Here is a 27,997-nt window from a genome sequence, read left to right on the forward strand (position 1 = left end):
CCTGTTCAGTGGTCCCAGGTAATATTTATACTCAAATTTTATCATGCACCTTTGCAATCAGTCTCAACCCTGATCAAGGCGTGTGGGGTCTTTTAGACCGCAAGTAAACATTTTATTTATTTTTGCATGAACTTCTGGTTTTATCTACAGTCAAACGCATGTTTTAATCGTTTTTATAATCAAAACAAAACTTTATAACATTTTCACTGGTTCTTATATTATTATCATTTCGTTGAATCTTGCTTTATAAAAATCACGCATTATTAAAATAATCATAAATTTTGTCCAACTTACTGAAATATCTCAAATACAGACTTTTGCTTACATTAAAAATGTATTTTGAAACGTTTTACGGCCTCCTGGACTTATATTGAAGATCCAAATTGCTTAGCTTTCCTATCTTAATACAAAAAGGGGCATTATCCTTCTACCCATTTGTTACATAAATATCTGGTAACTCTGGGGTCGTATAAGCCCCCAAGTAGGTACATTTTGTGGCACTATACATTTTAGGGTTGACGCAATCGCAGTTTCCATGCTGCGTTATTTAAAGATGCTATTATTGACCTACCAAAGTTTGATTGTGAAGTGCTGAAATGACATTGCCGTTATCGCATATTTTAAATATCATTGCAATAATTATAGACCCAATTGAAAGTGGTGAGTGACCATAACTAGGTAACGAAGGTAACTAGAGAAATTGACACTGGGACTTCTATCGTATTTCCAGTCCTGAAAACATCGATTTGATATTTAAAATCAGATAAGTCAGATAATCAGTTTTAGTATTTGAATGAAAATCGGCCTAGTTTATTTGATTTACTTTTGCTAAAGACCTAAAGTGTACCTGAAATAATAAAATACCTTAAAATAGGAAATGGAACTAATGTAACAAACTTAATCAAATGTGAAGATAATAATATTATGTAGATATGGTACAAAAATTTAACACAGGAAATCTTATGAACTTTTATCTCTTCAAAAAGCTACTAATTTTCCGACCAAATAGGATGAGGTTCTCAATTCGACTATGATTTTTTTTTGTATGTATTTTAGGTATTTTACCGCAGAACTCCGTATAATGAAGCAATTTTTAGAAAAATACTGGATTGGATATTTTATGCTCCCGAGTTGGTCCCATTAAAAGTTATTTAAATTGGTTAAGTAGTATTAAAATCATTTGAAAACTGGGAATATATAAAAACCGATATACGTTGTGGAAAAACTAGGTACCTACTAGTCGTATTTCTTGAAATTATTACTGGGCATACCTAACTTAGTAATAATTAATTTTAAAGTTTTGCGTTGCGCAAATATAAACATCATAAATAATTGTTGACCAATAAAAAAAATAATAAGTATGGGCAATTAATGACAAACATTCATTCAGGTTTCATTTTTAAGTTCCGATTTGTTAAATAAGTCAGTAGTTTCTAACATATAATACCTATCGCTTCCCTTTCGGCCTGATCATCACTTACCATCAGGTGAGATACAGGTCAAGAGCTTCTTCGTTGAAAAAAAAAAACAAAAAACAGTGTTTAAAAAAGTAGAGTCATAGTACGTTTCAGCCAAATGACGTCCACTGCTGGACAAAAGCTCCCCCAAGGATTTCCGTAACGACCGGTCCTGCGCTGACCTTCACTCGTTGGTCCACCTAATGGGGGTCTGCATTGTAAATTTTTGCTAAAAATAAATGTCTGGGATATACCTACCTACTTTCTATTTCGTCTGTATTCTACGATCGATTAGTCACCTCGGAAGGTCTCTACTTTTTCACAGCCTTTAGTTAAGATAATTATTTCTGTTAGTTTTACAAGTGATTAAATAACTGCACTTATCTAATCTTATAAACTCATTTCTTGTTCTATGCTTTATTGTGCACATAATGAATATGGTTGGTTTTATTTTGACTTTAAAACTGGTTATTTTCCATGAGTAGGTAGGTACCTAGTGTTCCAGCATTTTATTGATAAGTAATAGGTACTTTGGCCGTAGTAACATTTTAGTCATCAGTGTTTTGGCTGTCTTTATGCATTATCACTTCAAGCAGCGCTATACCTATTATGATCGTATGTAAAAAATGCAAAACACGTACTACAAGAATATACCTACTTTATTTCTGCAAGGTAAATTATTATTTATTTTTCTAGTAGGCTTTTAAAAAGCTCTTTTACACGTCCCCGTATTACTTTAACCGTAGCATTGCTTTAAGACAATAATAGCAGCGATAATATTATTTTCACACATATTCTGTAAATAAAAATAGGTATCTTTATCTTTTATCTATTAAGGTAATTTTGTGAGCTTTTTATTTTATATTGGTAGTGTTCTATTAAAGTAGGTAGGTACTACTTTATTCATTTGGATTTAGACTGTGTGTGTGTGTCAAAAATAAAAGACGATAATTTTCAAAGACGAGTTCTTATTTTTCGTTCACGAAATACCTACTTACTTTTGAAACAACTTTATTGTGAAACTAGCGGCCGCCCGCGACTTCGTACGCGTGGATCCCGTTTTACCCCCTTCATCTATCTTACGCGGTTTAGATTTTTTCATACAAATGTTTTTTCCCGCTAACTCCCGTTCCCGTGGGAATTTTGTATAATGACCGGTCGGTAGCGGCCCACATCCAGTGCCTTCCTACCTATATGAGAAACTAAAGTTTATTTCATCAATGTGGTGAAAAAAGATGAATAAACATCGTTTTAGTTAAAAGTGACTGGAAGGAATACCATAACCAGGCTTTAAGTTTGTCTTTTGTACTCCAGACTATGCAATAAAGTTTTACATAAATAAATAAAAGACCGTTTTATTAGGGTTCCGTACCTCAAAAGGAAAAAACGGAACCCTTATAGGATCACTTTGTTGTCCGTCTGTCCGTCCGTCTGTCAAGACCCTTTTTCTCAGGAACGCGTGGAGGTATGAAGCTGAAATTTACTCAGGTCTACTGTCCCTTGAAGCTGGAAAAAAATGAAACTTCTAAGCCAACGCAATCAAAAGATACAGCCGTTTATGCCGCAAATTTTCGACACTTGCAAGGGAATCAAAACCTACAGGGTGCTTCCCGTGAACTCAGAATCTTGAAATTTGGTACGAAGCAACGTCTTATAGCATAGATAAAGGAAAAATTACGAAAACCATAAATTTTTAGTTACATCACATAATATATATTTTTTTAATAATTTTAAACTTACTACCCATTTCCTCATAAACGCATAGAGGTATTAAATTGAAATTCATACCAAATACTCAGGTCTATAATACCTTTAAGCTGTAACAAAATCAAACTTCTATTTCAACGCAATCAAAAGAAACAGCAATTTAAGCTGCATATTTTGAAACTCGCAAGTACTCGCAAGGGAATCAAAACCTAAAGGGTACTTCCAGTCGACCTAGAATCTTGAAATTTAGCATGAAGCAACGTTTTATAGCACACATAAAGGAAAAATTCCGAAAACCTTAAATTTTTAGTTACATTACAAAATATATATTTTTTAATAAATATAAACTTATTACTTTTTTCCTCATGAACGCGTAGAGCTATCAAGTTGAAATTCATATCAAATACTTAGATCTAATTGTCTTTAACCCGTGAAAAAAAAACATAGTTATGACTCGATTGTAGTAATGAACGAACTTTGTAAACCTTGCAGGTTTGTACGGAACCCTCGGTGCGCGAGTCCGACTCGCACTTGGCCGGTTTTTTTTAATAGGAAGGGAGTTATGCCCGTTTTCACGATCAATCCCTAATTTTTTTTAGTTTTTTTCAAAGGAAAACAAAATTCCTGATGTGTTACCATAGGGGTCACTTAAAAATTAGTGATTGATGGTGAAAACGGGCATTAGTGTGCTATTAAATCTTCTCCACACCTGGGCAGGCCTCCCACTAGGTGGACCAACGATCTGGTGAAGGTCGCGGGAAGTACCTGGATGCAAGCGGCGCAGGACCGGTCTTTGTGGAAATCCTTGGGGGAGGCCTTTGTCCAGCAGTGGACGTCTTTCGGCTGAAACGAACGAACGAACGAACGAAATCTTCTCCGATACTCCTACTACCTACACATACATTTTTATTATAATGTGGACTGGTATTTCCACTACGTACGGTCCTACACTGCATATATCCAGGCGCCTCTCCCGCCGCCTTATAAGAGATCGTCGGTCCACCTAGTGGGAAGCCGTACTACATTTCGTCTTCATTTGGTCCGTTGTCGCCACTCGTAAACTTTTCTACTCAACCAAAATCTAGGTAAGTACATATTATTTGTTTGTTTGACCAAATCTTACCTATCTGATCTTAGACCAAAACTGTTAGATTTATCGATCTTAAATTAGTACTCAAAATAAAAGTAAGTACGAGAACTTATATAACTATTCCGTCTTACCAAGAAACTTATTTCCTACACTGACCATATTGCATGGACAGTTGTAACTCGAAGAGTTACAACACTGATTTTCAATACACCTTTGGAGTTCATTTAAAACTAGCAGACCCGACGTACTTCGTACTGCCTATGTTCATCAGTAATTATGTAGGATTCTGATAGTGAAAGAATTTTCCAAATGGGTCCAGTAGTATCAAAGCCTATTGTCCTGAAGCAGTGGTAGGGTTAATACTGGGACGTGTAAAAGTGCTTTTTAAAGCCTACTTGCATAAATAAATGAGTTTTATAAAATTTTTCCTCTTTATAATATTAGTGTAGTCATCATTTCAGCCATAGGATATCCACTGCTGAACATTTTATTTTATTTATTTATTTATTATTTATTATTCATTATTGAGCAATTACATATTTGATCCAAATAGCGTCCTAAATCCTTTTTATATATGTTACTGTAAAAGCTCGAATTGCAGTAAATCCTAAGATATTCCAGTAAAATCTAAGATCTACCAATTCCTAATGGTAAATGTCCCAAAAGGTTTGCGATTCGAACTCTTACCACCATTTCGTTGGTAAATCTTAGGATTTACATTAATGGCACGGTAAATGTTGAAAAACAAAACAAGCATTTTTGACAGGTAACAATCGGTCTTATCTACAAATTACACGAGCGCAGCCTTTTTGTATTGTTTAAATGTACGAACAATTTAAGAACTAAAAAGAAAGACCACGGCATCACTTTTCATTTTAATACAATTAAACAAACCATGTGTTTTTTCTTTAGCAACGTAAGATCATGTCATATAAAATACTAGCTTTCGCCCGCGGCTTCACACGCGTGAATTTTAATTTGTCACAGATCGCCATAAATTATAGCCTATATGTTATTCTGGGTTATAAACAATAATACTGTAAAGTTTCATCAAAATCAGTTCAGTAGTTTTTGCTTGAAAAGAGTAACAAACATCCACACAAACTTTCGCGTTTATTATATTAGTAGGATGCATGCAGTACAAAATTTCAGTGTCCTAGATAGGCTAGATATGATATTTACAGGTATGCGCTACTATCAATACTGGGTTATTATAATTCCGATTTCTTTCCACTTCAAATTTCGTCTATACCATTGACCTTTTTTGTCGATAAAAAAAAGGTCTAGTTTCACCTAATTTCATATGTACACTTTAACGTGACTCACACTGTATAAACCTTCTTTAAGAATCACTCTATCTATTAAAAAAAAAAGGTGATTCTATAACCAAGTGTTTTAATTTTGTAATGACGTCAATTTTGGGAGAAGGGGGGGGGGGTCATTAAGAAATGACGATAGGATGATTGTAGGGGGGGGGGGTCTAAAATCTGAAAAAATCGATGACGTAATTTATGGACGGCCCCTTTCATTGTTCGCTCTGCACGCGAGACGTTCGTCGTTATAAAAGCTCTGAGCAGCTACCAGAGCTTTAAAAAAGTGATTGTGAAAATATCACATTACATCATAGAAGTAGGGGAGACCGGGGCTGAAAGTGTCGGGGGTAAATTGTTCCGATGCAAAATATCTCGACAACAGAAAGAATTAGATTTGTGATCGTATTATGTCGCATGTGGCCAACTGTTAGGCATTATACGAAATAATACGATCACATATCTAATTCTTTCTGCTGTCGAGATATTTTGCATCGGAACAATTTACCCCCGGCACTATCAGCCCCGGTCTCCCCTACTTAGAAGATAAGCAGATACAAAAATAAAATGATCCAACCAAAGTTACAAATAATAAAACAGCTCTCGAAAACATCTCGACGACTCGTGTCTCACGAAATGGAATGAATCCAAGCCGGTGAATTAGTGTTATTATTATTCAAAGTAATCTGTGGAGTCATTAAGATAATTTTCTTATGTTATCTACTCACCCGAAATTATTATAACTGTTTTTAACTTTATAAAGTCACAATAACCCAAAAATGCAATGGCGTGCTTGCTCCAGATCTGAAGCAACCGCAATATTTATCGAGATATTTGACAAAAAGCAAACTCGAGGTGTCTTCGATTGAGGTGCGCACGAGCAGATGGAAAAAACAAATCCCTTTTCTGAGATACCGATCCGTAGATCGATGTCATACCTAACCTTTTTTAATAGCCCGCGCCATAAAGTAATATTCACTGAACTTTCATATTTTTTTATTACGTTTAATTTTATTGTCACAGGTGTCGATCAAAGATTAGTCGATCAATAGAACTCGATATCGATAAAATAAAATAAATATCGAAATTTTTTGGCTTAAAAACGTTGTAGAGTTTCAAACTTGCACTGTATGCGCTTGCTGTTTTGCTCTTCCGACTGCGAGTCGCTGCTTCCATTAGCGTCGACTAACTTGCAGCACCACAAAGTGTTTATTTATTTATTTATTTATTTATTTATTTATATGGCATACCAACAACACATATATATATATATACTCTTATGATTAACATTTATGAAGATAACGTTTAATAATGTTTAATTGGATGACGTAGTAGCATAATTGGTTATCAGGGTTGTCACTACTGATAGAATTTATATCAGTTCGTAGTTAATTTCAGCGCAATTTTTTGTTCTGTTTCATTCCTAATATAAATAAATAAATAAATAAATTATGAACAATTAGGATACATGTGAAAAGTAGACGTCGCGACTGCTACGATCAATTCGTCATTTCGAGTTCCATTCAATTAATTTTTAAAACTTTCTTAATTTAAGCTCTTAATGTTGGTTGCTTAGGCTAATTACAAATTATCTTGAAGCGCCGGTCAAGCTCAAACTATTTGAAGATATGAGAGCCTCTTTGGGTGGAGGTGCTCTTTGTTAGAAGGACCAAATCGTGGTCAGGATTGAATTTATATTAATTTCACTTCCCAACATTTCTTCCCTTAGCATCATATGTAGTTGTGAGCCCTACGCACTGCACCCAGTAGCGATATTATCCGCGGTCGTAGCGCGATCGCGGGCGCGCGTTATGAGGGCGGAACGGGCCGCAAAAAGCGAGCCGCTACGCGCGCCGGAACCGCGCGGCTGATCGGGCCCGGGTGATCGGGAGCCGAACACATTCACTGATCATCATTGTTCATCATCATCATGGATATGATGATATGACTTGAAACTTCAGCTTCAGAAAAATTAGGATTATTCCAAAGTTTCTGAAACAATCCAAAGCAAACCTGTATGAGATATACTCGTAAATATTAATAAAATTTCAGCATAAAGATTTTCACAGTTTATTTTAAAAGAAAGATAAAAGTTAGCGGCTCGCAATATCTGTGTTTTCTTTCACAAGGAGTAAAAGATACTCGTCGAACCAAAAATTAAAATCGTTTAAGGAGTACTGGTACTTTACTACTCCTATTGAATGCCGTTATGTAATTTAACCTATATAAAGTAAAAAAAAAGAAACTGACACGTAGGTACCTGCTTACTATAGTAAATTTCACACAGCACATAATCCAAACATCATTATGATTTACTGTTGACAATAAAAGCGGAGCATTTATAGCTCAGATCACAATCACAGTTTCTCTGAGCTGAGAGCTCAACGACCGATGGCAGATGCTTCGAGTAAGCACATAACAATTAATACTCTAGTTTGATCACATGGGTAATTGGATTTATTACATGCGATAACGTATATCCTTATTGAAAGTTCCTAAATATACCTATTAAAAACACAAAATAAACTTACCTGGCTAAACGTGGTTAGTAAATTTATTTTCTCTCTATCTTTTAATTATTTCTTTATCTTGACAATGATGTATGGCCCGTAATTTTCACTGATTGTATCAATATAGTCGTCAATTTTGCAATAATTATGTTGGTAACTGAATGTCTTTTGGAATACATACATATTTTCACTTCGTTAGGCTTTCTATTAGTTTAAAAAATTGGCTACAATGCCCGTGCTATTTACATAATAATGATTAGTGGATGCCTACTTGATACACAGTTAGAATTCTTAGCAGATTCAGAAAAACATTAGATTTCTCATTCTATTATACCTACACGAAAAATTCGGTCAAATTTTGTTGTCAATGCCGGATTGAGGTCACAAAAACTTATCTCTACTGGTTTTGCGGAATCGTGTCGCTACAATAATACCTGTAAGTTATTATTGTTAGCCAAAGCGAAGGTTTTTGTCACTGGCCAGTTACTGACCTATCGAACTATTGGCATATTCCTAACCAGTGCTCGCGCGCTTCTGACTTGGATGAATAGAGGGTCCTATCTTGAGTCGCACGAAGTCAGAATAAACAATTGTTTTTGTAGTTTTTATTTACCCATTCAGTTTTTATGAATTGATTGATAGAAATCGAACTACATAAAATCTATTCAGTTTTCGTTCTTCAAATCAAATTAAATAATGTACCTATATGCTCCTACTCTACTTATTTTGTTATTTTCCCTTTCATACAGTGTAGTGTTTCACTCATGATTATTCTATGATATTATAATGATTAAATTTCCATTTAAGTTTAGCCTTATCCAATTAGAAAACTGAAAAACTGTTTCAACTTCAAACATGGATGTTTGCAAACTCATTATAATGATTAATATTTATACAATTACCGATAAATAATAGACATGTTTTTATTTTACGTCGTTGATTTTAATGTTAGTCAAACCTTTGACTTGTAATATCTGTAAACGTGTCCAACCGCTCGACACTAAATCAATCGAAAGTTGTCGATGACTGCGGCGGTAGGTCGCAGGATCGGGCTCCGAATCAGGCGCGGGTCGTTGCCCCATCCTTGGCCCGGATTCCTGCGCCCGCGCCGCAGGTGCGCCTCTGGCCGCGCCAGCGCTTGACTTATGACTGCCATTTGTTTTGTAAATAAAGCGCAATTAGCACCTTGTTTGATAATATACATACGAGTACATAATTTAAAAAGGTGTCCTCAAAATGCATGCATTTGCATATTATTCAAATTCGCGCACTAACAATGATTTTAAGAAAGTTTAGTTAGGGAGCTTTGTTAAGGCCGATTTAATTTCATCTCGCAATCTGCGGCACACACTCCCATGTGTTTCACTGAAAATCAAGAGACAAACAAAACTTTCTTCATTATAATCATAATTGTCCATTCATAATCAGCAATGTTTTGCGGAATCAGCCGGTGTCCGTCACATGGTTTCTCTCGCACCACTTCCGCTTTGTAGGGCACGAGGCTTACCCGACTTGGCGGATCTCTATTATGCTTTGTTGCCGTTCGGTTATAAATATTTAGCAGTAGAGTTATTTAGGTGTTGTTTTCACTGTTTTATTCTCGAGTATGTTAATTTTATCCGTCCTAGTAAGTAAGGTGTCATGGTTTGGATTTCACATGTTTGATAGAAATAAAAGCGGCATTGTAATTTATTCAAATCAGAAGAATGTGCCTATTGATGTAGCAAATATCATAAATTCCTTCCATATTATATTGATAATAACTATGTCGTACATATGTATTTGTATTTGATGTTATGTTTTGGATTAAAAATGCTGTCAAAGTCTGCATGAGATGTAATAGGAACCAATTCGCCTGATTGTAGGGTTAAAATGAACCACCGGTGTTTAACTGTCATTGTCATGTTGTTAGTAAAGCAGCGCACAATTGAAATGTAGCGTGTAGCGTGTCATTGTCGGGCAGACGCGCAATTAAGGCGATTTCCCGCGCCCGCCTGCGCCCGCGCACGCGTCCGCCACTGGACGTGTGCACTTGTCTATTCTAAGAACTGGAGCAGGCGATGTTTCAGTACATAACTAGTAATGTTTAACTACTGAATTGAAATCAATACCTGGCAAAATTTAGTAGTCTCGTAAATATGAAACGTGGTTGGTACATACCTGTGCTCACTCGCAATAACGTAATCTAAACAAATGGTTTCCTCTGATTTTATGTCGTTTTTACTAAATTCAATTTAAATGAAATTGCGTGGTATTTTTCTTTATGAAAAGTTGATATTTTGCCGTACAGAATTTGAGAAGAACCAAAATATACCTTAGAGCTTTTATTCATAAATTAGATTTGTCGGCGCCGGACACAGATGCTGCAATTATTATTGATGATTAATAGTACCAATCTTAATATTATGTTATCTGTATAAATCTGTAGAGCAGAAGGTTTGTGATTCCTAAACGTATAGATGACCCACGCTGAACTGTCCCGCCAAACTCAATGACAGGGGGGCGCTACCATCGTTCAACTATATGCTTTCCAACATGGCAAAAATCGGAACCAGCGATCCGGTATTGACGGTGGCGCCCCACTGTCAATGTCATCGATAGGACAGTCCAGTATTTTGGAACTATAACACCCGACTGATGCGCAGAAAAAGATAACTGTCAATCGGTTATGTCATGTCAAGTGTGAGCAGGCGGCTACGAGGTTATCTTTGAAAGCGTGTTGAGTTTGGTGGAACGTTAAATTGTAGGAAAAGTGATTGTCAACCATCCAAGATATTATCTCCTTGCCCGTTAACCCACGCCAATGGAGATTCCACCCCTAGAGTTCCTTCTGATAGAGACCCAGTGCCTTTATCAGAAGTGGGATTCGAAGGGCACTATTCAAAGGAGATAAATCTTTCAGCATGCACACCTACGCTACGCAACTCATCAAGTTTTACATGGAGGATGCTGACTCAGACGTTGAGAGTTGGTGCAGGTTGACGGAAATTATTGTGATTGACGTAAACTGGAAGGGCCTTTGTGAGTGAGTGAGTTGAGGGGGCCGGGCCAAGGGCGCCCGGGCCACCCTGTTGCCGTGGTTGAAGGGGCTGTTTACGCCCGGGCCACGCTGATGTAATGTTGGTTTCCTGGTCGCATGGCTGCATGCCTGGATCAGCAGTAGTAGTGGTGCGGTTTGAGGTAAATGGTTGAAGGAGCCTTGGCTTAAGCCTTGCGCGTCGGGCCATGTTACCTAAACCCTGGTTTCCTGGTCGCATGGCTGCATGCCTGGATCAGCAGTAGTAGTGGTGCGGTTTGAGGTANTTCAAAATGTACAAGTAAAGCGCTTTCAAATGATACCAAACGGCATATTTATCTTAACTTTATTTTTTACTCTGTATGGTTTGTCCGCTAGAGGGCGCCACATTAGATTTTGTGAAACCCCATATTATAGCCTATAACCAGCGGACAATTAAGACGCTTCTAATGATATGTCATTTGTCGAATTCTGATAAGTAGTTTAGAAGTTACGAGGGAACAGATGAACATACACACATAGCCTGTCAAAATCATAACCCTCCTTTTGCTTTGCCGTAGTCGGGTAAAAATAATTTAATTTTTGTTTTTCTTTCACGCAAAGTTAAGCCTTTTTAGGTTAAATTTTATTTACAGTAAATTCCGTCAAACTGCAAATTTGCACAGAGCTTAAGGTTGCATATAAACATAATTTATTACAAAACAGTCCAAAATTTTACAAATTTTACATTTAGTTATGGTAGTAGTGTCGATGGGAATGAAGATGTATGTTACCCACGACACTACTGGCTTGGTAGTGCAGAAGGGAAAAAATATTCCCCACGACACTACTGGTAGTGTGGTTTGGTAGTGCGGTGGGTAATAAGGCATTCGAGGTTTAACAGTAGCTCACATGTTTTACGTCATAATAATTTTCAAAATTATATTTTTGTAACTCTACGTTCACATCTCAATGCAATGAGCTAATATCTGTCAATACAGAATAATCCTCAAGGAATCAAGAAATATAAACTGAATCAAAAATCGAACCTGAGACTCCGGGACGCGTGCCTCCTCTCTTTTAAACTACTCAACGAATTTTAATTTGGTTTTCAGCAATAGATAAGTGATTCAAGAAGAAAGTTTTTAACTATAATACATTCCTGTGCGAAAGCAGGGGCGGAGCACTCGCGAGCAAAAGTATGGAATCACCCTGTTTGTTACGAACGATCGTAAGAACTAAATGACTAATAAAGCCCGGTCTGTGAGCACGTACGGCAAAGAATATATTTACTCTGACGTACGGCACCGAGCTCACGGACCGGGCTTTAGAAGATAAATGAAAATGGTACCATTTTAAAGGTAATATTAGGTATACAGGGTGTTAGGTAAATGGGTATATGAGCCGACACGTCTAGCCCATGTTAACATAGGCATATAAATGGTATGGTGAAGTCAGAAAATTGATATCTTCATTTTATTTTTTTTAATTTTCATACAAATCGGATTTTATAAAATTTATTTTGTGTGAAAATAAAAAATAATAATAAAAAGATGATATCAAATTTCTGACTGCACCATACCATTTATATGCCCATGTTAACATGGGCTAGTGTCGGCTCATATACCCATTTACCTAACACCCTGTATACTTTAAATTAATACCATAGATAGATTCATAGGAATTCAGTTCTTAAGATGGCTCGGAACAAAACAAAAGGGGGTGATTCCATACTTTTGCTCGTAAGTATAGTTAAGACAAATAAAAACAACAACTAAACGCGAAATCAAAATTTATTTAATGTTTTCAACATCTTCAGCCGTTGTTGTACATTCTTCAACCTATCCGAGTTGTTCATAGGTTTCTTTTTCTTAGACTCGTACGTCAACTGTTCTCTCATGGGGTTCCTTCGTTTCCTCCACCGAATCCTCACAATCTTCAATTGAAAGCAGTATTTCTCACATCGCTCACACTGTAACCGTTCACCCAACCTAAAATAGTCTTTTATATGCTTATATTTCAAATTCACTTTATCCTTAAACCAGCCGAAGCAAAAATCACACACTTTCACTGTTTTTATCGACCAATTAAACTCGTGATCGCCTTTAACATGTTCTAACTTATGACTATCCAAATCACTTTGACACGTGAACACGTCCCGGCAAAATCTGCAAGCGAATTCGTTGTGGTAGTTCTGCCTGTGTCTCATATTGCTGATGTAACGGAGACCACATTCGAAGCACTTGGTGAATTCCTTGTGAGTTTTCAATTCTTTGTCGGGGTGCTTCCGTCTTTTGTGGTACTGTAGGGCTGCTATGTTGTTCCCTACTGCCCAATCGCAGATTCGACACATGAAGGGCACACGGCGTTTGAATCTGATATGGTCTGTCTCGTGGATGATGGCGTCGAATCTGGAATGAAAATTAATTAAATTAAAAATTGTTTACAATATTTATAGATGGTTTCATCCACGAAGACGCGCCAGATTCTTCCGCGAATGTTTGAGTGTTATCGGTACGCGCTAAATGATTCATGAGTGCACACGCACACTACAATAATGCCTTACGGATTGCTCGGATCAAACTCCCCGCACCCCGCGCGACCGAGACCAAACATTGGTGGGGCGCGGCCGAGTGGATGAAACGATCTACATACAATTTTTGTGCTGAGGCTTCCCAGTAAGTAATCGGAGATATTACCCGTTCGCGCTAAGTTTGCTGGTCCGTGGAATGCGAGCCCTCCCCTAACCGCGATTAAACAAAAAAAAAATTGATGTTAGATGGCATTATAAAGGTAAATCAGGCTTTTATGCCTTTACATTTTACGGATATTTTTTTATTTCGGATATCCAAAAGTTTCGGTTACGGTTACAGATATCCGTAATATCCCTGGACCGTATACACAAACATTACTATGAGGTCTCACAGTGCGCGTGGACGCACAGGGTCACACACGAACCAATCACAGAGCTCTATTCAATGCTGTGCTTTCGATTTGTTGCTTCACATAAGCAAGCATCGTTTGTGAATACGGGAGTAAGTCTACTATGACCTTAAGTCTACAAAAGCCAGGTCTGTGAGCACGTAGAATTTTGTCCAATGACCCCAAGCTACCCATCCTTATCGCTCGCTGGTATTTATATTGCTGTCGCGACTGTGCGACGCGCCCACAGTGAGTGTGCGAAATAAATTGAAAAATACTTACTTGCTAGGGAAAATCATGGTGCATTTCTTGCAACGATACACTCCTGGTCTGATCAGCTCATCGTAATGCACACTATGGAATTCCTCGTCATGCACACTTTCATCCCCATTACATTTCACGTTTGGCTTGTTCCCTAATATTATTGTGTTTCTTTTACAGTTATTTAAAGCTTCTTTTTCATTAACAAATAGATTAGGATCATGAAATACTTCATCATCATCATCATCTTCGAACAACAATCTGTCTTTAATCTTCTTTTCGGTATCAATGTTGATGTATTCAAACTCTATCTTACTTTTAATTTCAATAATTTCATCATCGCTATTTAATACTTCATTTTCATCACCTTCATCATCACTGTCCGATGGCATATTTCTATCTGAATCCGAGTAAGCTTCATCTTTGTGGAGATTGCTGTTTAGAAAGCTTTCGTTGTTCAACAACATGATCGGTTCTCTCTTCACAAAGCTTTCAAGAATATTCTCAGTTCTTGACGGTGGATCAGGCAGTTTTGTGAGCATTGTCACGGGCTCTTTCTTCACGAAACTTTCTAATAATTCAGGTACATTACTTGTGATATCAGGACTTTCACCGTTTGCTCTGTGTAAACTTATATCTATTAGAGGTTCTTTAGTCAACATTGTGACTGGTTCCCTTTTGACGAAGCTCTGCAGTATTTTGGGCAAATAATCTTTATTGCTAGAGATGTAAGAGTGACTATTGATCGAGTGCCATTCGAGAGATTCTACGGTGTTGAACAAGCGCTTGCATTGGGTGCATTCGTAGAGCTTCTGGTTTATTAAGGGTATTATAATGTGTTTTGCGTTGTGGACTAGCATGTTGTATCTGGAAATAATACAATATGTTGCGTTAATAACAGTAAATAATTTCATTTCAGTCAGTAGCAGCCTACTACCTAGCCTACAGAACAGAAGGCGAAATTAACAGCAAATTCCGAAAACTGCAGTTTTTTGTATACCATTTTTTCGCCCCGTAAATCTCGGAATTATCATAAAAAGTAGCTTACAGTGAACTACTTTTTAGGCGTCAGCAGACGACCGACAAAACCGAAATTAATAGGTAATATTCGTATAATTATTATACGAAGAATCCGCTAAGACACGGTTAGGCTGTTGTCACTGCATTATGACCTTTTTTTTATCCACAACGAGGAAGCTCTTGGCCTGTATCTCACCTGATGGTAAGGGACGATCAGGCCGAAGGTGGAAGCGAGTTTCACCCGGAATCCTCAACCACAGAGGAACCGGCTATCTTACATCTAACTGCAGGAACACAACAATGTTGTTAACATTGTTGTAAGATGGTGGTAGCTAGCCCGGCGGACTTAGAACATGCCCTACCACCAAACAAACCGAACAGAAAAATTTGCCCCTACTGGGAATCGAACCCGGGACCTCTGCGTCTGAAGCAGGTGGTCTTACCACTAGACCAAAAACGGGGTAAACTTGCGTGCTTTGGTAAGGGAATAGGCTAGTTGCCNACTGATGCGCAGAAAAAGATAACTGTCAATCGGTTATGTCATGTCAAGTGTGAGCAGGCGGCTACGAGGTTATCTTTGAAAGCGTGTTGAGTTTGGTGGAACGTTAAATTGTAGGAAAAGTGATTGTCAACCATCCAAGATATTATCTCCTTGCCCGTTAACCCACGCCAATGGAGATTCCACCCCTAGAGTTCCTTCTGATAGAGACCCAGTGCCTTTAGATTTTATATTGTCTCAAGTTAATGGCCCTATCTTTTGATTGGCAGAGGCATTAGAGCGAGCTTGTCTTGTCTCTGGTCAGACCATTACTAGACTATGGTCTACCATAGATTAATGGGATGATGGCGGCGTTTCCGGCGGGAAAGCGTGCAATTAGTGGGGATCAAACGAGCCGCGCGGTGCGACGAGGACACGCGTATTATTGGCGCAAAAGAGACCGACGGTTTTCTGATTGCAGCGACGATCGCACGCAGTCTCATGCGTCTCGATGATAGCTCATATTTGCAGTAATTTGCGGAATTCGTGGGATCTCGTTTTGGTATCCTTGGTTTTAATACGTGATGTGATTTCGTCACAAGCAGTCATTTAGTTAGACCTAAGGAAATTGCGCAAATAGTAAAACTTGATTGGAGTTTTTTTACCATTAATATTATTTAGTTGCTTAATAAGAGTGTTTATATGCCAGCTTTTGAAGCATGTAAATTACAGTTAATCGATTCGAATAGCTGTGTGTATGGTATTTATACATTTTGTAGAAATTAAGTTACGTAAGTCTTATGCTTCTCAAGACAACACAAAAAGATCATTGACCCTTTATATTTGAACTCTGTGAGCGAACTGCGAATCACACTTAGGTATACAGGATGTTGTGTGGATGAACGAATTACCATCAATATCTTTAGATGGTAGGTTTTATTCCTGCTATCTAATGGTATGGTAATGGAATTTGGGAATTTGGCCTCACTTTAATAATTAAAAGCATATAATGTCGATTGGCATTTGGATGTTACACAAATTGTTTCTATATTTCTATAATTATATAAAACAGCGCATACGAATATAATTTTAGATTGTTCCGGACAAATTAACTAGGCATTGTATTAACCTTTAAAGTCCCAGACGGCATACATTAATGCCATAACAATTGATTATCTATTGTGTCTAGATTCGCGGGCCTTGAAGGATTAATGAATAATACCCGTTCACCGTATGTGACTAGATAATAATAGAAATCTTTCTTTTAATAACACACAATTATTTTACACAGCATGTATAGAGCGTGAATAACATCGATCGAAAAGCAATCGCGCAGCAACGGGTGCGCACGGGCAAGCGTGAGACGTGACCATTCCATTACGTATTGTTACTTTCTTATAAGAAGTAAATTCAACTTTCAGGTTTCGTATTTCCCCATTATTTTCATTAATTCCTTTGTTTGTTCTTTTTATATTCAAGTAAAATCTAATAATATCTACCGGTACAATAAAGAAACATCAAACAAAATACTACTTTAATAAATCCGTGATTGCATCTTGCAGAATGTAGATAAACTTAGAGTAAACCCTTGTATGTTTCACCAACAAAATAACAACTTCCACATCGTTTCGCCTTCAGTGACAGCCGAGAAATTACTCGCCATTACCACACGGGCTTTGAACGTAATATTTATAATATTAACGAATCGAACGCGCTCTCTCTGCATTTCAAATGTGAGGCTGCAACTCATATTCGTAGTTATTATACTTTAATGCGAACCATTATGGAACATGCTTTCTAATTTTAAATGCATATTGTTATGTTGGCCGGCAAGTTTTTCATGTTATATAAAATGCAACCATAAAGTTAATAGATTATAAAAGTGGATCTAAATGATCTGACGCACCTGCCTTATGCAAATTTCTTCCTGTTCATTCCTGACTCCTGACAACTCCTACTGGATAACCTATTAAGTTACGTTATGTGACTTTAATTCTAACAACACAACAATCGACTGCTTCTTAATAAAAACTCTTGGCTCGTATAGTAAAAACTGTACGGAACCTTGTAAGACAATGACGTTCGAAATGACTGACAGCATAAAGAGGCAGGCTGACAAAAAGGTGATAAAGTCAAGCAGACAGAGGATAACATGCGCAGATTATGCGGATTATGCCGTCGGTTCAATCACAGGAAATCGTAACAGTAAAACATCTTGTTTGAACACCAATTTAGAAAACAAAAGCGTGCATTTAACATCCATTCATCAAACTACTATCTGAATACTTACTCATGTCAATTTGTATGGAACCGTATTTTGGATTCATGTGGAATTATACGAATTGTAGACCCTACACGACTGCTAAGAAGCCTGGAAGGATATGCATATTGAGAATTCGTTAGAAACATTTAAAAACCTGTGGATGAAGTTCTGCTGTATCCGTGTAACATGGTTCAAAGTTAAAAATACATTCAAATTCAAATTCAAATTCAAATTCTTTATTGCTCCAATGTTGGTATATAAAAGTTCTTACATATAGACATAGACCTAAAACATGGACCCTGCTAGGGTATTGCAACATGAGATTAAATCTAACAAGTATTATAATTTAAATAATAATATTAGAGATCTGTATATTAATTACAAAACTTATTTCAATTACAACATTACAATTTTATAACAACATTATTAAATATAACTACAATACAATCTATCCATACACTTGGCTGGCCATCTCATAATGGTTGTCCACTCGGGCTCCGCGCGGAGAAAGTTCCGATTGCGATGGCGCCCGCGGGCATGTAGTTGTGCAACCATTGATTGGCTCGGTAATTGGCTGCCCTGACGCGGCTGACGGAAGGAATCCACATAAATCAAGGGGAATTGTCATTTCAATTTGAAAATAATTGAGTTTTAAACGTTATATTTAGATAAATACATGTTAATTGCTTTTAATAATCGCTTGAAATTGAACGAGATTAAAGAAAAACTTTATTAATCGATTGTATCTTCATGATGTAATTAAAACTCGGTAAAACAAGTCGTTTTTGATCTGGTTTTCGAGTAAAAAAAATAATTAAATCTTGAGGTAGAACTTTTTATTATCAAATCATTGCAATTAGTTCAAACTGCGTATTTTTCTCATTTCAATTTCTCATTTCAAAATGCCCATAACGATTAAACAGAAAAAGCATTATTCAACTATTCCAAGACTTTTCTTTGGCGTGTTGGCATCTAAAAAGAATGGAGTTAAATCAATCAGACCTGCAGTTGCATAAACGAATTAGGAGTTGGATCGAGTTGGTTTTTTTTGCGAACGTAACGAGATGACTGATCAACAAACAAATCGACAGCGGGCAACGACCGCCGCGATGGGAAAGCGGGGGTGGGGCGACCATGGTGTGTGGAAACACAGGATATGCCGAATAACTGCTAGGTGTACTTATTTACTAGAGCTAAACTTTAAAAATTGTTGATGTTTTGTTAAAACTTCAAAATTCAACTCATCTTTTTTACTATCTAGGCCACTCTTCCATTTTATTATCTGTCTAGACTCTTGAAGGAGACGACTAAGTTCTACTATACTGTACGTGGTTCACAGTTATCTATTAAAGGAATGAGTAGTGCAATATTTTATCAAAACAGTATGATATTTGATCAACATAAATTGTTATTGGTATTCTTATTATTATCTAAGCATTTCCCGACTAAGCCTATTGTCCGAAGAAGTCCACCCGTCATGGCCACCCCAGCGCGGCGCGGGCTCCCTGCGCGGGCGCACAAAGGGCGCACAATGCCGCCGATTGTTCGCTAATTGCCCGATGGGACGCAAAAACAACGCCATTCACACAAGACATTGGGAAATCAAAGAATAATATGTGTTGTTGTCGATGATCAATTGACATTGTGTCTACAAATTATAGTCTATGATTGTATTGTCCCGTACCACAATGTACAAGCCTTGACAATTTCAGAGTCAGATAAATCTAAAACTTGTGAGTTTACAACCATTGGATTTTTTGTTGGAAAATGTAAGGTTCTTCCATATTTAAGCCATCATTATAAGCATTGTTCGTAACTTTAGTTAAACTAAATAAAAAAATAAACAGATCATGCTAGTTATATTGTGTAAGTTGCTTGTATGCGATGCTATGTAATGTAAAATACATCCACAATTTTTTTAATGACTGCTCATACCTTGAACCTTGACACCGCGTTGTTTTACGCAGTTAAGTCATACTTTAGGAATACATGTTACCGTCAGCGCACAAAACCTTCACATACATAATATCTTTTATGTAAATACAAGATGCCAAGCCTAGCTGAGTTGAAGCAATTATAAAACGTTAAGATGTGATGGTGTTTATTTTGAATGGAGTTATGTAAGACATGACTTACCAATAAAAATACTAAAATAAATAACTGTTATTGATGTAGTTATAACTCGTGCTCGGATGATGCTGAACTAATATTCAAAATCAAAATCAAAGAATATTTATTCAGTTTAGACCACAAGTGGCACTTATGAACGTCAATAGAAAATAATAAAAAAAGAAAAGGTAGCCCTTATGGGGCACTTTACATGTCTCCTTATCTTTTGGGCCCTACCAGCGCTTCGAGACAAACATATGGCAAGTGCTGAGAAGAAACGCCGGAACAAACTCAGTCACCACTTATTGCCAGGAATTATCTAACGGTAAGAATAGTCAAATTTAAGTACATCAAATATGTGCAGACTGAACTGACCACGCATCCTTGTCATCAATATAGTCTCGAACCTTGTAGTACCCTTTGGACATAAGGGTATTTTTTATATGTATCTTAAATTTGTTTATTGGCAATTCGACAAGGTTGTGTGGTATTTTGTTAAATATGGTAATACATTTCCCCAAGAATGAATTACCTATCTTATGCAACCTAAATGATGGAACAGCAAGTTTATTCTTATGTCTCGTGTTAAATGAGTGGACGTCACTTTTCTTAGTAAATAAATGTATATGTTTACGGACATACATAATGTTATCAAATATGTATTGCGAAGCCACAGTCAATATATTGATTTCTTTAAAAACTTCTCTAAGCGAGTCNGGGAACTGACCTTCGTTAATACATTCATTAAAGATATGAGCTAAATGGGGAGCTATAAGAGGAATGATGGGTTTTATTATGTCTGTTGATATGCCCCATATATCCTCTGTCTTTTTTATATTTAGTTCTTTGAAAGTTTTTATAATAACTATGGGGTCTATTTGTCTAAATTTTAATGGGCTATTGCAAACATCAACACAACCCTCGAGAAGAGACATTGCCTGATATGAACATGAATTAAGATTGCTTGTTGTTATGATTGGTACATTTGAGAAGTAACCTTCGAATGCGTTTGCTACCTTATCATTGCATTTAATATACTTATTATCAATTTTTAATGCGAATGTGTCATCCCGAGATATAATTCTACAAGTTTCTTTATTAATTCAAATTAGTATTCTAGATGTGTTTAAAGAGACATATGGAGAAGGGTCATAAAGTCATTCTTCTTCTTTTCGCCACTCTTGTGGCGGGCGGAGTTTTGGGCTGACACTGTGTAGGTTTGTTGTCGACACGAAAAGAAGAAGATAAAAAGTTTGATATTTATTTCTTACAATTTAAAGTCCGCTTCGGGACAATGATGTTCGCGAGCGCTGAGAAAAAGTGCACAAGAACCTTTTGCCACATTGCCACCCTATTTTTTTCTAAGGTTTAGAACAAGTTAGGGTTCTTTGTGATAGGGTTATACTGAATGATAATATTGCTAATCACGGTTGCACAAGCGCTCGCGCATAGCGGAAGGCGCAGTGGCTCTACCACTCGTCACCTGCCGTTGATGTCACGGTTTCAACACGCGCTATTGTTCAATGAAGATGATTCGATAAGGTTTCTTCATAATGCCACTTGACAGACATTCACAAATTCATAATTTCGGGTTTTTAAGAAATTACTCTTGAGAGTTGATTTTTGTTATTGTAAGTTAATTTTCCATTCATATACAGGGTGTTAGGTTAATGGGTATATGAGCCGACACTAGCCCATGTTAACATGGTCATATAAATGGTATGGTGAAGTCAGAAAATTGATATCTTCATTTTAATTATTTTATTTTTCATACAAATCATATTTTATAAAATTTATTTTGTATGAAAATTTAAAAAAATAATATTTCTGACTTCACCATACCATTTATATGCCCATGTTAACATGGGCTAGTGTCGGCTCATATACCCATTTACCTAACACCCTGTATATTGTTTGCATAACAATATAGCAATTAAATATATATTTTTTAGTATCGATAGATGCGTCTAATTTATGTAAGCTCTATAAATCGATAAAAGCTGAAATGCTAGAAAATGTTGAGGAGATTGATTACCTACTGTTCTACTTATTCAAGCAATTATCACAAAATATAACAGAAGACAAACTCCATACTAAACGCGCTCGAGCCACGCACACATAGACACCGCTCCTAGCAAGACTGTCTTGGACGAATGCGAGCGCGACAGACGTTCGCCACACGTTCGCTGTGGTTCGCTTGAGTCACGCGCCGGTCAACCGCCTGTGATATTATTTTGTTTTGCGAAATTGACGAAAATGAGTAAATAGAATAAGTCGTATTATAATTGTTCGGTATTTGGTTGCTTAAACTCATCATTAAATACCGAATTTTCATTTTTTAAATTACCAGTTGATTCGGGGAGGTAAGTAAGTTATTTATTTGAATTTCAATTGAAATTGAAAGCCAACTCAATTATTAGGAATATCGAATTGTTTTAGAGAGGTTTTATGAATTATTGGATAACTAGCTTTTGCCCGCGGCTTCACCCGCGTGAAATTCAGTTTGTCACAGATCGTCATAAATTATAGCCTATATGTTATTCTGGGTTATAAACAATAATACTGTAAAGTTACATCAAAATCCGTTCAGTAGTTTTTGCGTGAAAGAGCAACAAACATCCAGACATCCAAACTTTCGCATTTATAATATTAGTTGGATAATAGTGTCAACCACTCAACTAAATACTACTTCCTTCTCGTGTATTTGTTTGCAAACTATTACTATAATAACGTACTAAATATAATATAAATAAGTATACGTGGATATCTGTTATTGTCTTTCTTGCATAGTATTAAGAGTAACATTTTTCTATCATAACGAAATAAACGCAACACATGACAAGACAACCCTAGCGTCCCTAGCGCGACGGCCGAGCGTGCGAGCGAGAGAGGTATGCAAAGCGAGGTACATACATGAGTTTACCTTCTGTTATATTTTGTGCAATTATTTTCATACACGTCCGTTCTTGATTACAATTGTGTCTCTTTTAGTTAGTCTTATTTATAACTGTTTAATTACTTTAATTGTGTTGTTGAGTTCATTAATATTTACACTGACAGCTACATTGGAATGCGCGAATAATTGCTTATGTTTATCACACTGACTTAGAAAGTATTATGTCACTGCGCGTTATGCGCGGGCGTTCATTACAAGTATCATAATATGGCAGGTATAGTTTAGCATTCCGGCTAGCTGAGAGAAGTCAGATGCATTATGTGTGCGGATGCAGGATGTTATGTCATCGGTACACTTAGCAATTGGATTGGAAACATAAAAACTATTTGATCTCTATCTTTCAGTACAAATTAAGACTGATGAGATCAAAGCATCAAAGCTTAATTGTGGGTTTGGAATTGAAATGAGTATAATTTATTATGATACTTATTTCAATTCTAAATCTAAATCTAAATTCAATTTATTTTACATCTTGTTTCAACTAACATAGTTTTTAAGTGCAATTGTTACTAACAATCTGAGTCCTGGTTACTTGAATAAAGATTCATTTATTTATTTATATTATAAAGCAGCTGAATACTGGCGCAAAGAATCGTCCATGACTGTTTTTATTTTAACACAAGAAAATAATAGTGTAATCTCCTATTTAAATACGACTTTTTTGCTTTGAGATTAGATACTCTGTTTTCATTTGTGAGTTTTATTTTTCATTAATTTAAAGTGATTTCATGCAATACATCAGAATCAGTGTAAAGAAAATGTAAATTCTATTATTTGGATAATTAATTACTTTTAAGAAAAACAAGTTCCTTAAACACACACTTAAACGTGGGATGAGACTTGATTGACCGCGGCGTGCTCCGCGGGTCTCGGCGGTCGCATGCGCCGCGGCGCAGCTTTCGATTTCAAAGCGAGAGTGAACCCGAACCCGTACCCGCTGTATTGATGCACTAACAATTTACCAGCATTACTCCAACTAAATAACGGATATCGCGTTTTACAATATGCAAGACATTGTCTTGTAGTAATCTTTGTTAGTTTGTCGTGGGTTGGGACGGATCTCTTAGAAGAGTTTCAGTATATTTTCCTTAATAAACACTTAATGGTAACGAGACTCATTCATCACACCACACACTCTGACTTAAATTACATCGAAATTACTCAAAACACGAGTCCACTTGGACTTGTCAAACGTCAATAAAACTACTGCTCCTAGAGATGACAGTAGTCTTGGGGCCTCATTCATCATAACATAAGCTTGCTCACGAACTGTTATGTTCAATGAACTGCCCTAACGGACAGCATTTCGGTATGTGATTCGATGTTACGTCTAATGGTGCCGATACATGCTCAATAGTATTAACCGTTAAATTTTGTCTGACGTTAGATCGGACCGGACCGTAACGTAAAGCTCCATCGCGTGCTTTTATTATGGTGTCTTTTCAGAATTATATTATACTTATACACAATTGAAAAAATGTAGCTAGTTAGTCATGTTTTCCTTTAATATGTATCCAACATTATGTTCCAAAAGGGTACTTACAAACAATAACTTATAAAGTGTTTTCATTTGTTTCAGGTAAGTTACATTTGACGATTTGCAGAAACACTGTAACAACAAACACAAAGTAAGTTTTTGGTTTAGAAGTTTGTGATCTTGATACCATAATTGCGTGTTTAGGTTAGGTTATAATCTTGTCTTTTTTATATGTTAAGGAAGTTGCATTAGGAAATAACTAGTTCCTTTAGGAATTTACAAATTTATAGTGTTTTTAATGTGCGGAGTTATGGATGAAGTTATTCCATAACGAGCCCCCATAAACACGGCCTCTTCCGAGACGATAAACTAGCTTAGTTAGCTTGAGGATACAATGTAGCCTCAGCAGTGCGCTAGTGATGTCCAGTACCACCATAAGATTGTCGATAAAAATGCCCGAAATTGGCGATGCCTAAAAGAAAAAAAACAGCACAAGAAACTCAACTTATTCTGATTTGAGATAGATACCGTTTAAAATTAATATTATATTTTGTCTATACCTATTAGGTATCTATATTTTTAATGGTACATTGTTATTGCATACCTACTTATTTACTTAGGTACTTTTCAGTAACAGAGTTTATTTATCGATATGTCGGGGCCTCAGTCGGAGTCTCGTCACTATCTACATTATCGGAAAACACCGAACGCGCGTGTTCCCACGATAAAACTACACGGACAATGTTTCGGAAACAATGTTCCAGCTACACAGCCGGCGATAGATAACCGCTCGGAGGCACGCACTGTATTGCTTCTCTCTAATAGGCTCTAGTAGACAATACTTTGTGAACCTATTTAATGTCCTAAGTCTGAAGAAAGAATTTCTTTTAAGTCGGCTTGTCATGTCGTACATTTTTACTTGAGTAGCTATTAGTATTTCATTGAAATTAGCATGTATCGTAATTCGTAACTTTGTTTAACACATCTTGAATCAGTGTTTGCCACCATACGACCTCGTCTTTTGTCTCGTGCTGATTAATTACCAAATGAACAATTTCTCAATCGTGGTTATTCTGAAAATGCGTTACCCAACATTGACGTGCATTCAGCACACGCAGTGGTCACTGATCACTTTTCTAGCGACGCATCAGCTCATCGTTATTCAGGCGGGATGCATGTTATTTATGGAGAAGTTTTTAGTTGCTTATTGCCGCGACATTATGGCAACTGGAGATAGGTATTGCACACAATACTTAGAAGCCGTAAATCTAAAAACGTGTGCCTTCAGCAATGCAAGTTTAGTAACGTTTCACAAAACGCCATAAAAGTGCGCAAACAAAAGTTTCGACAGATCTATGCAGCAGTGCAGTGTTGCCCAACGCTGCAACCGCGGGCTTGCGCCAGCGCAGCGCATGCGTGCCGAGGAATAATCGATACTTATTTATTTACTAAGCACACCGGTATTACACAAATGCAGTAAGAAAAATTAAAACAATTTCAAAGGAAATTAGATTATACATATACATATTTTATCACTTTCATATGAAAGTCCATGCATCAAAATTGTCGTTTAAATTAAACAATTGATGATGGATTCAGATATGGAGAGACATTGCTTGAACCTACATACAGTTATTTTACCAGCTATAAAGCTATATTTTTCACTTTAAAACAATCACAACACGAAGTCCCTTTTCTTTCATTTTGAAGCTACGCCATTTTAGTCTACGATGATGGTAAGGAATTTGCGTAATTTGAGCTGACATACATATTTAGCTAATTCAATTGGCATGCTGTGTCACATAGAGCTCAGTTGAGAGAATTCCGTCACAATTACCCAACATGACTGATAGAATGAGTAATAAGTACTCTTCACTGTAATAAAATTACGTTCTAACGTTATTAGTGTTGGCCAACAAATTGGTGGTCCGTGACAAGTGAGTGTGTCGCCGCTTGCGTCGCGACACGCGTAATACACTCAGCTACAAAAAAACTCCCAGGTCTAGAGCATAAAAACTTTGATCTAGCTTCTGAAAATACCATGAGTGATACACCACTGTAATCACGTGTAAGTCACACCTGACTAGTGTATGTAGCAGATTGTACTAAGAATGCAGCAGTTTGCGTAGTTTTATGAGATTGCAAACGGTGTTGTCAGTCTCTACTTAAAGTAGGTACCTATGTAAATAGTATGGGGACTTGTACCCGACGCAGTCACAAAAACATGAGAACCATCTATTTGTCAACTGGAAATGGGTTTCCTAACTAGTCGAGTTTAGCGCTATTAGCTAGTGTATCGCAACACGGATTTTGCAGTGGTTCATACATGCTTTTTGTGGTAAGCGTTTCGTACTAATTACAACGAAACCTCATATGAATGCAATGCCTATTCATTAATGAAATTGGAAATCGTTGAAGTTTTTCAAATACTCATTGGTATCATTGAGAAGTTCAACAAACATGCCTACATAATACCCAAATAAAGATTAGTTATTGGCGAGTCTGTGAAAATATACGGCATAAATGTCTGGAGTTTTTTTTATGACGTTGCCTTAGATTTTCAATCTTTTAACCACTAAGAATTAATTAAGTTCATTTAGTGATCACGAACATTCCTTCTGGGTACGAAACCCTAAAAATGGATCCGCATGCCTACACCTGTTTAAAAAAACAAATCGCCAATTAATGTTAATTAGTCTTAAAATTATGCCAACCTTCCGTGTACAAAAAATGATGATACAAACATAGAAAAAAACTGAATCATGACATGACCATCGTAAAATAGTAACGGCGTCTTATGGCCTATAATCACAGCCTCGAAAACGTCCGATAAATTGTATACACGAGTACGAATCATACTTTCTGCCTTTGTGCTGGGTACCGTTGGCTGCTCCAGCATCTTTTTCTGCCGAACGTGTCAGTAAGGCCATTATATTTCAAAAGGGATTGAATTATACGCACTATCGTCGAACAATAAAAGAAAAAATAATATCTGCTACGCAGATAAAACAAATATTTATTTGTGAATCAAAGAATTAAACTTTGACCGACCCCAATTTGCAGCTAACGGATTAATATTACAATATTTTCTCCACACTACGTTTATTACTTGATTAGAATATATTGGAACGTGACCAACATAAATCTGAGCTTTTATGAATAGGCTAACGGCGCGGAGGGTCAAAGCTACAGCAGTAATCATAAGCTTTCGGCAGCCAGAGCTTTGTCCATGGGAAAACGAACTCGTATGTTTTAGTTGTTATGGGTGTAATATTCAAATGTTGTTTGTTTCGACATGCGTTGATGTTTTTGTTACCAGTAATTGAAAAGTTGTGTCAATATTACCTTTACGTAACCTTCCTATGTATTTAGACGGGCAAATCCGTTTTTATGTAAAATAAGTACAAGAGGACCCGTGCATTAATTTTTATATTAATAAGCG

At 36.7% G+C, this 27,997-nt stretch overlaps 1 protein-coding gene across 1 annotated transcript; it reads right to left on the bottom strand.

Moving 5' to 3' along the window:
* Positions 1 to 12,844: 12,844 nt before the first annotated feature.
* LOC114353560 (uncharacterized) lies at positions 12,845 to 27,485 on the bottom strand. The gene is made up of 3 exons (XM_028305611.1): positions 27,415 to 27,485; positions 14,274 to 15,119; positions 12,845 to 13,480 (listed from the first exon to the last, which is right to left on the bottom strand). Exons 1-3 carry the CDS (start codon positions 27,483 to 27,485, stop codon positions 12,856 to 12,858), a joined length of 1,542 nt encoding a protein of 513 aa, XP_028161412.1. The 3' UTR covers positions 12,845 to 12,855.
* Positions 27,486 to 27,997: the final 512 nt, after the last annotated feature.

This window comes from Ostrinia furnacalis, unplaced genomic scaffold (genome assembly GCF_004193835.3).
Source record: "Ostrinia furnacalis isolate ACB-3 unplaced genomic scaffold, ASM419383v2 OfSCF1743, whole genome shotgun sequence".
In the NCBI taxonomy this organism is placed as follows: Eukaryota; Metazoa; Arthropoda; class Insecta; order Lepidoptera; family Crambidae; genus Ostrinia; species Ostrinia furnacalis.

Bases quoted from the DNA above. Each gene is read 5' to 3' on its own strand.
- LOC114353560 (XM_028305611.1), bottom strand. From the start codon at position 27,485: ATGGCCTTACTGACACGTTCGGCAGAAAAAGATGCTGGAGCAGCCAAC. The intron at 15,120-27,414 runs GTATGATTCGTA...TATTATTTCCAG, and splicing joins ACCCAGCACAAAGGCAGAAA to ATACAACATGCTAGTCCACA. The intron at 13,481-14,273 runs GTAAGTATTTTT...TTTTCATTCCAG, and splicing joins ACCATGATTTTCCCTAGCAA to ATTCGACGCCATCATCCACG.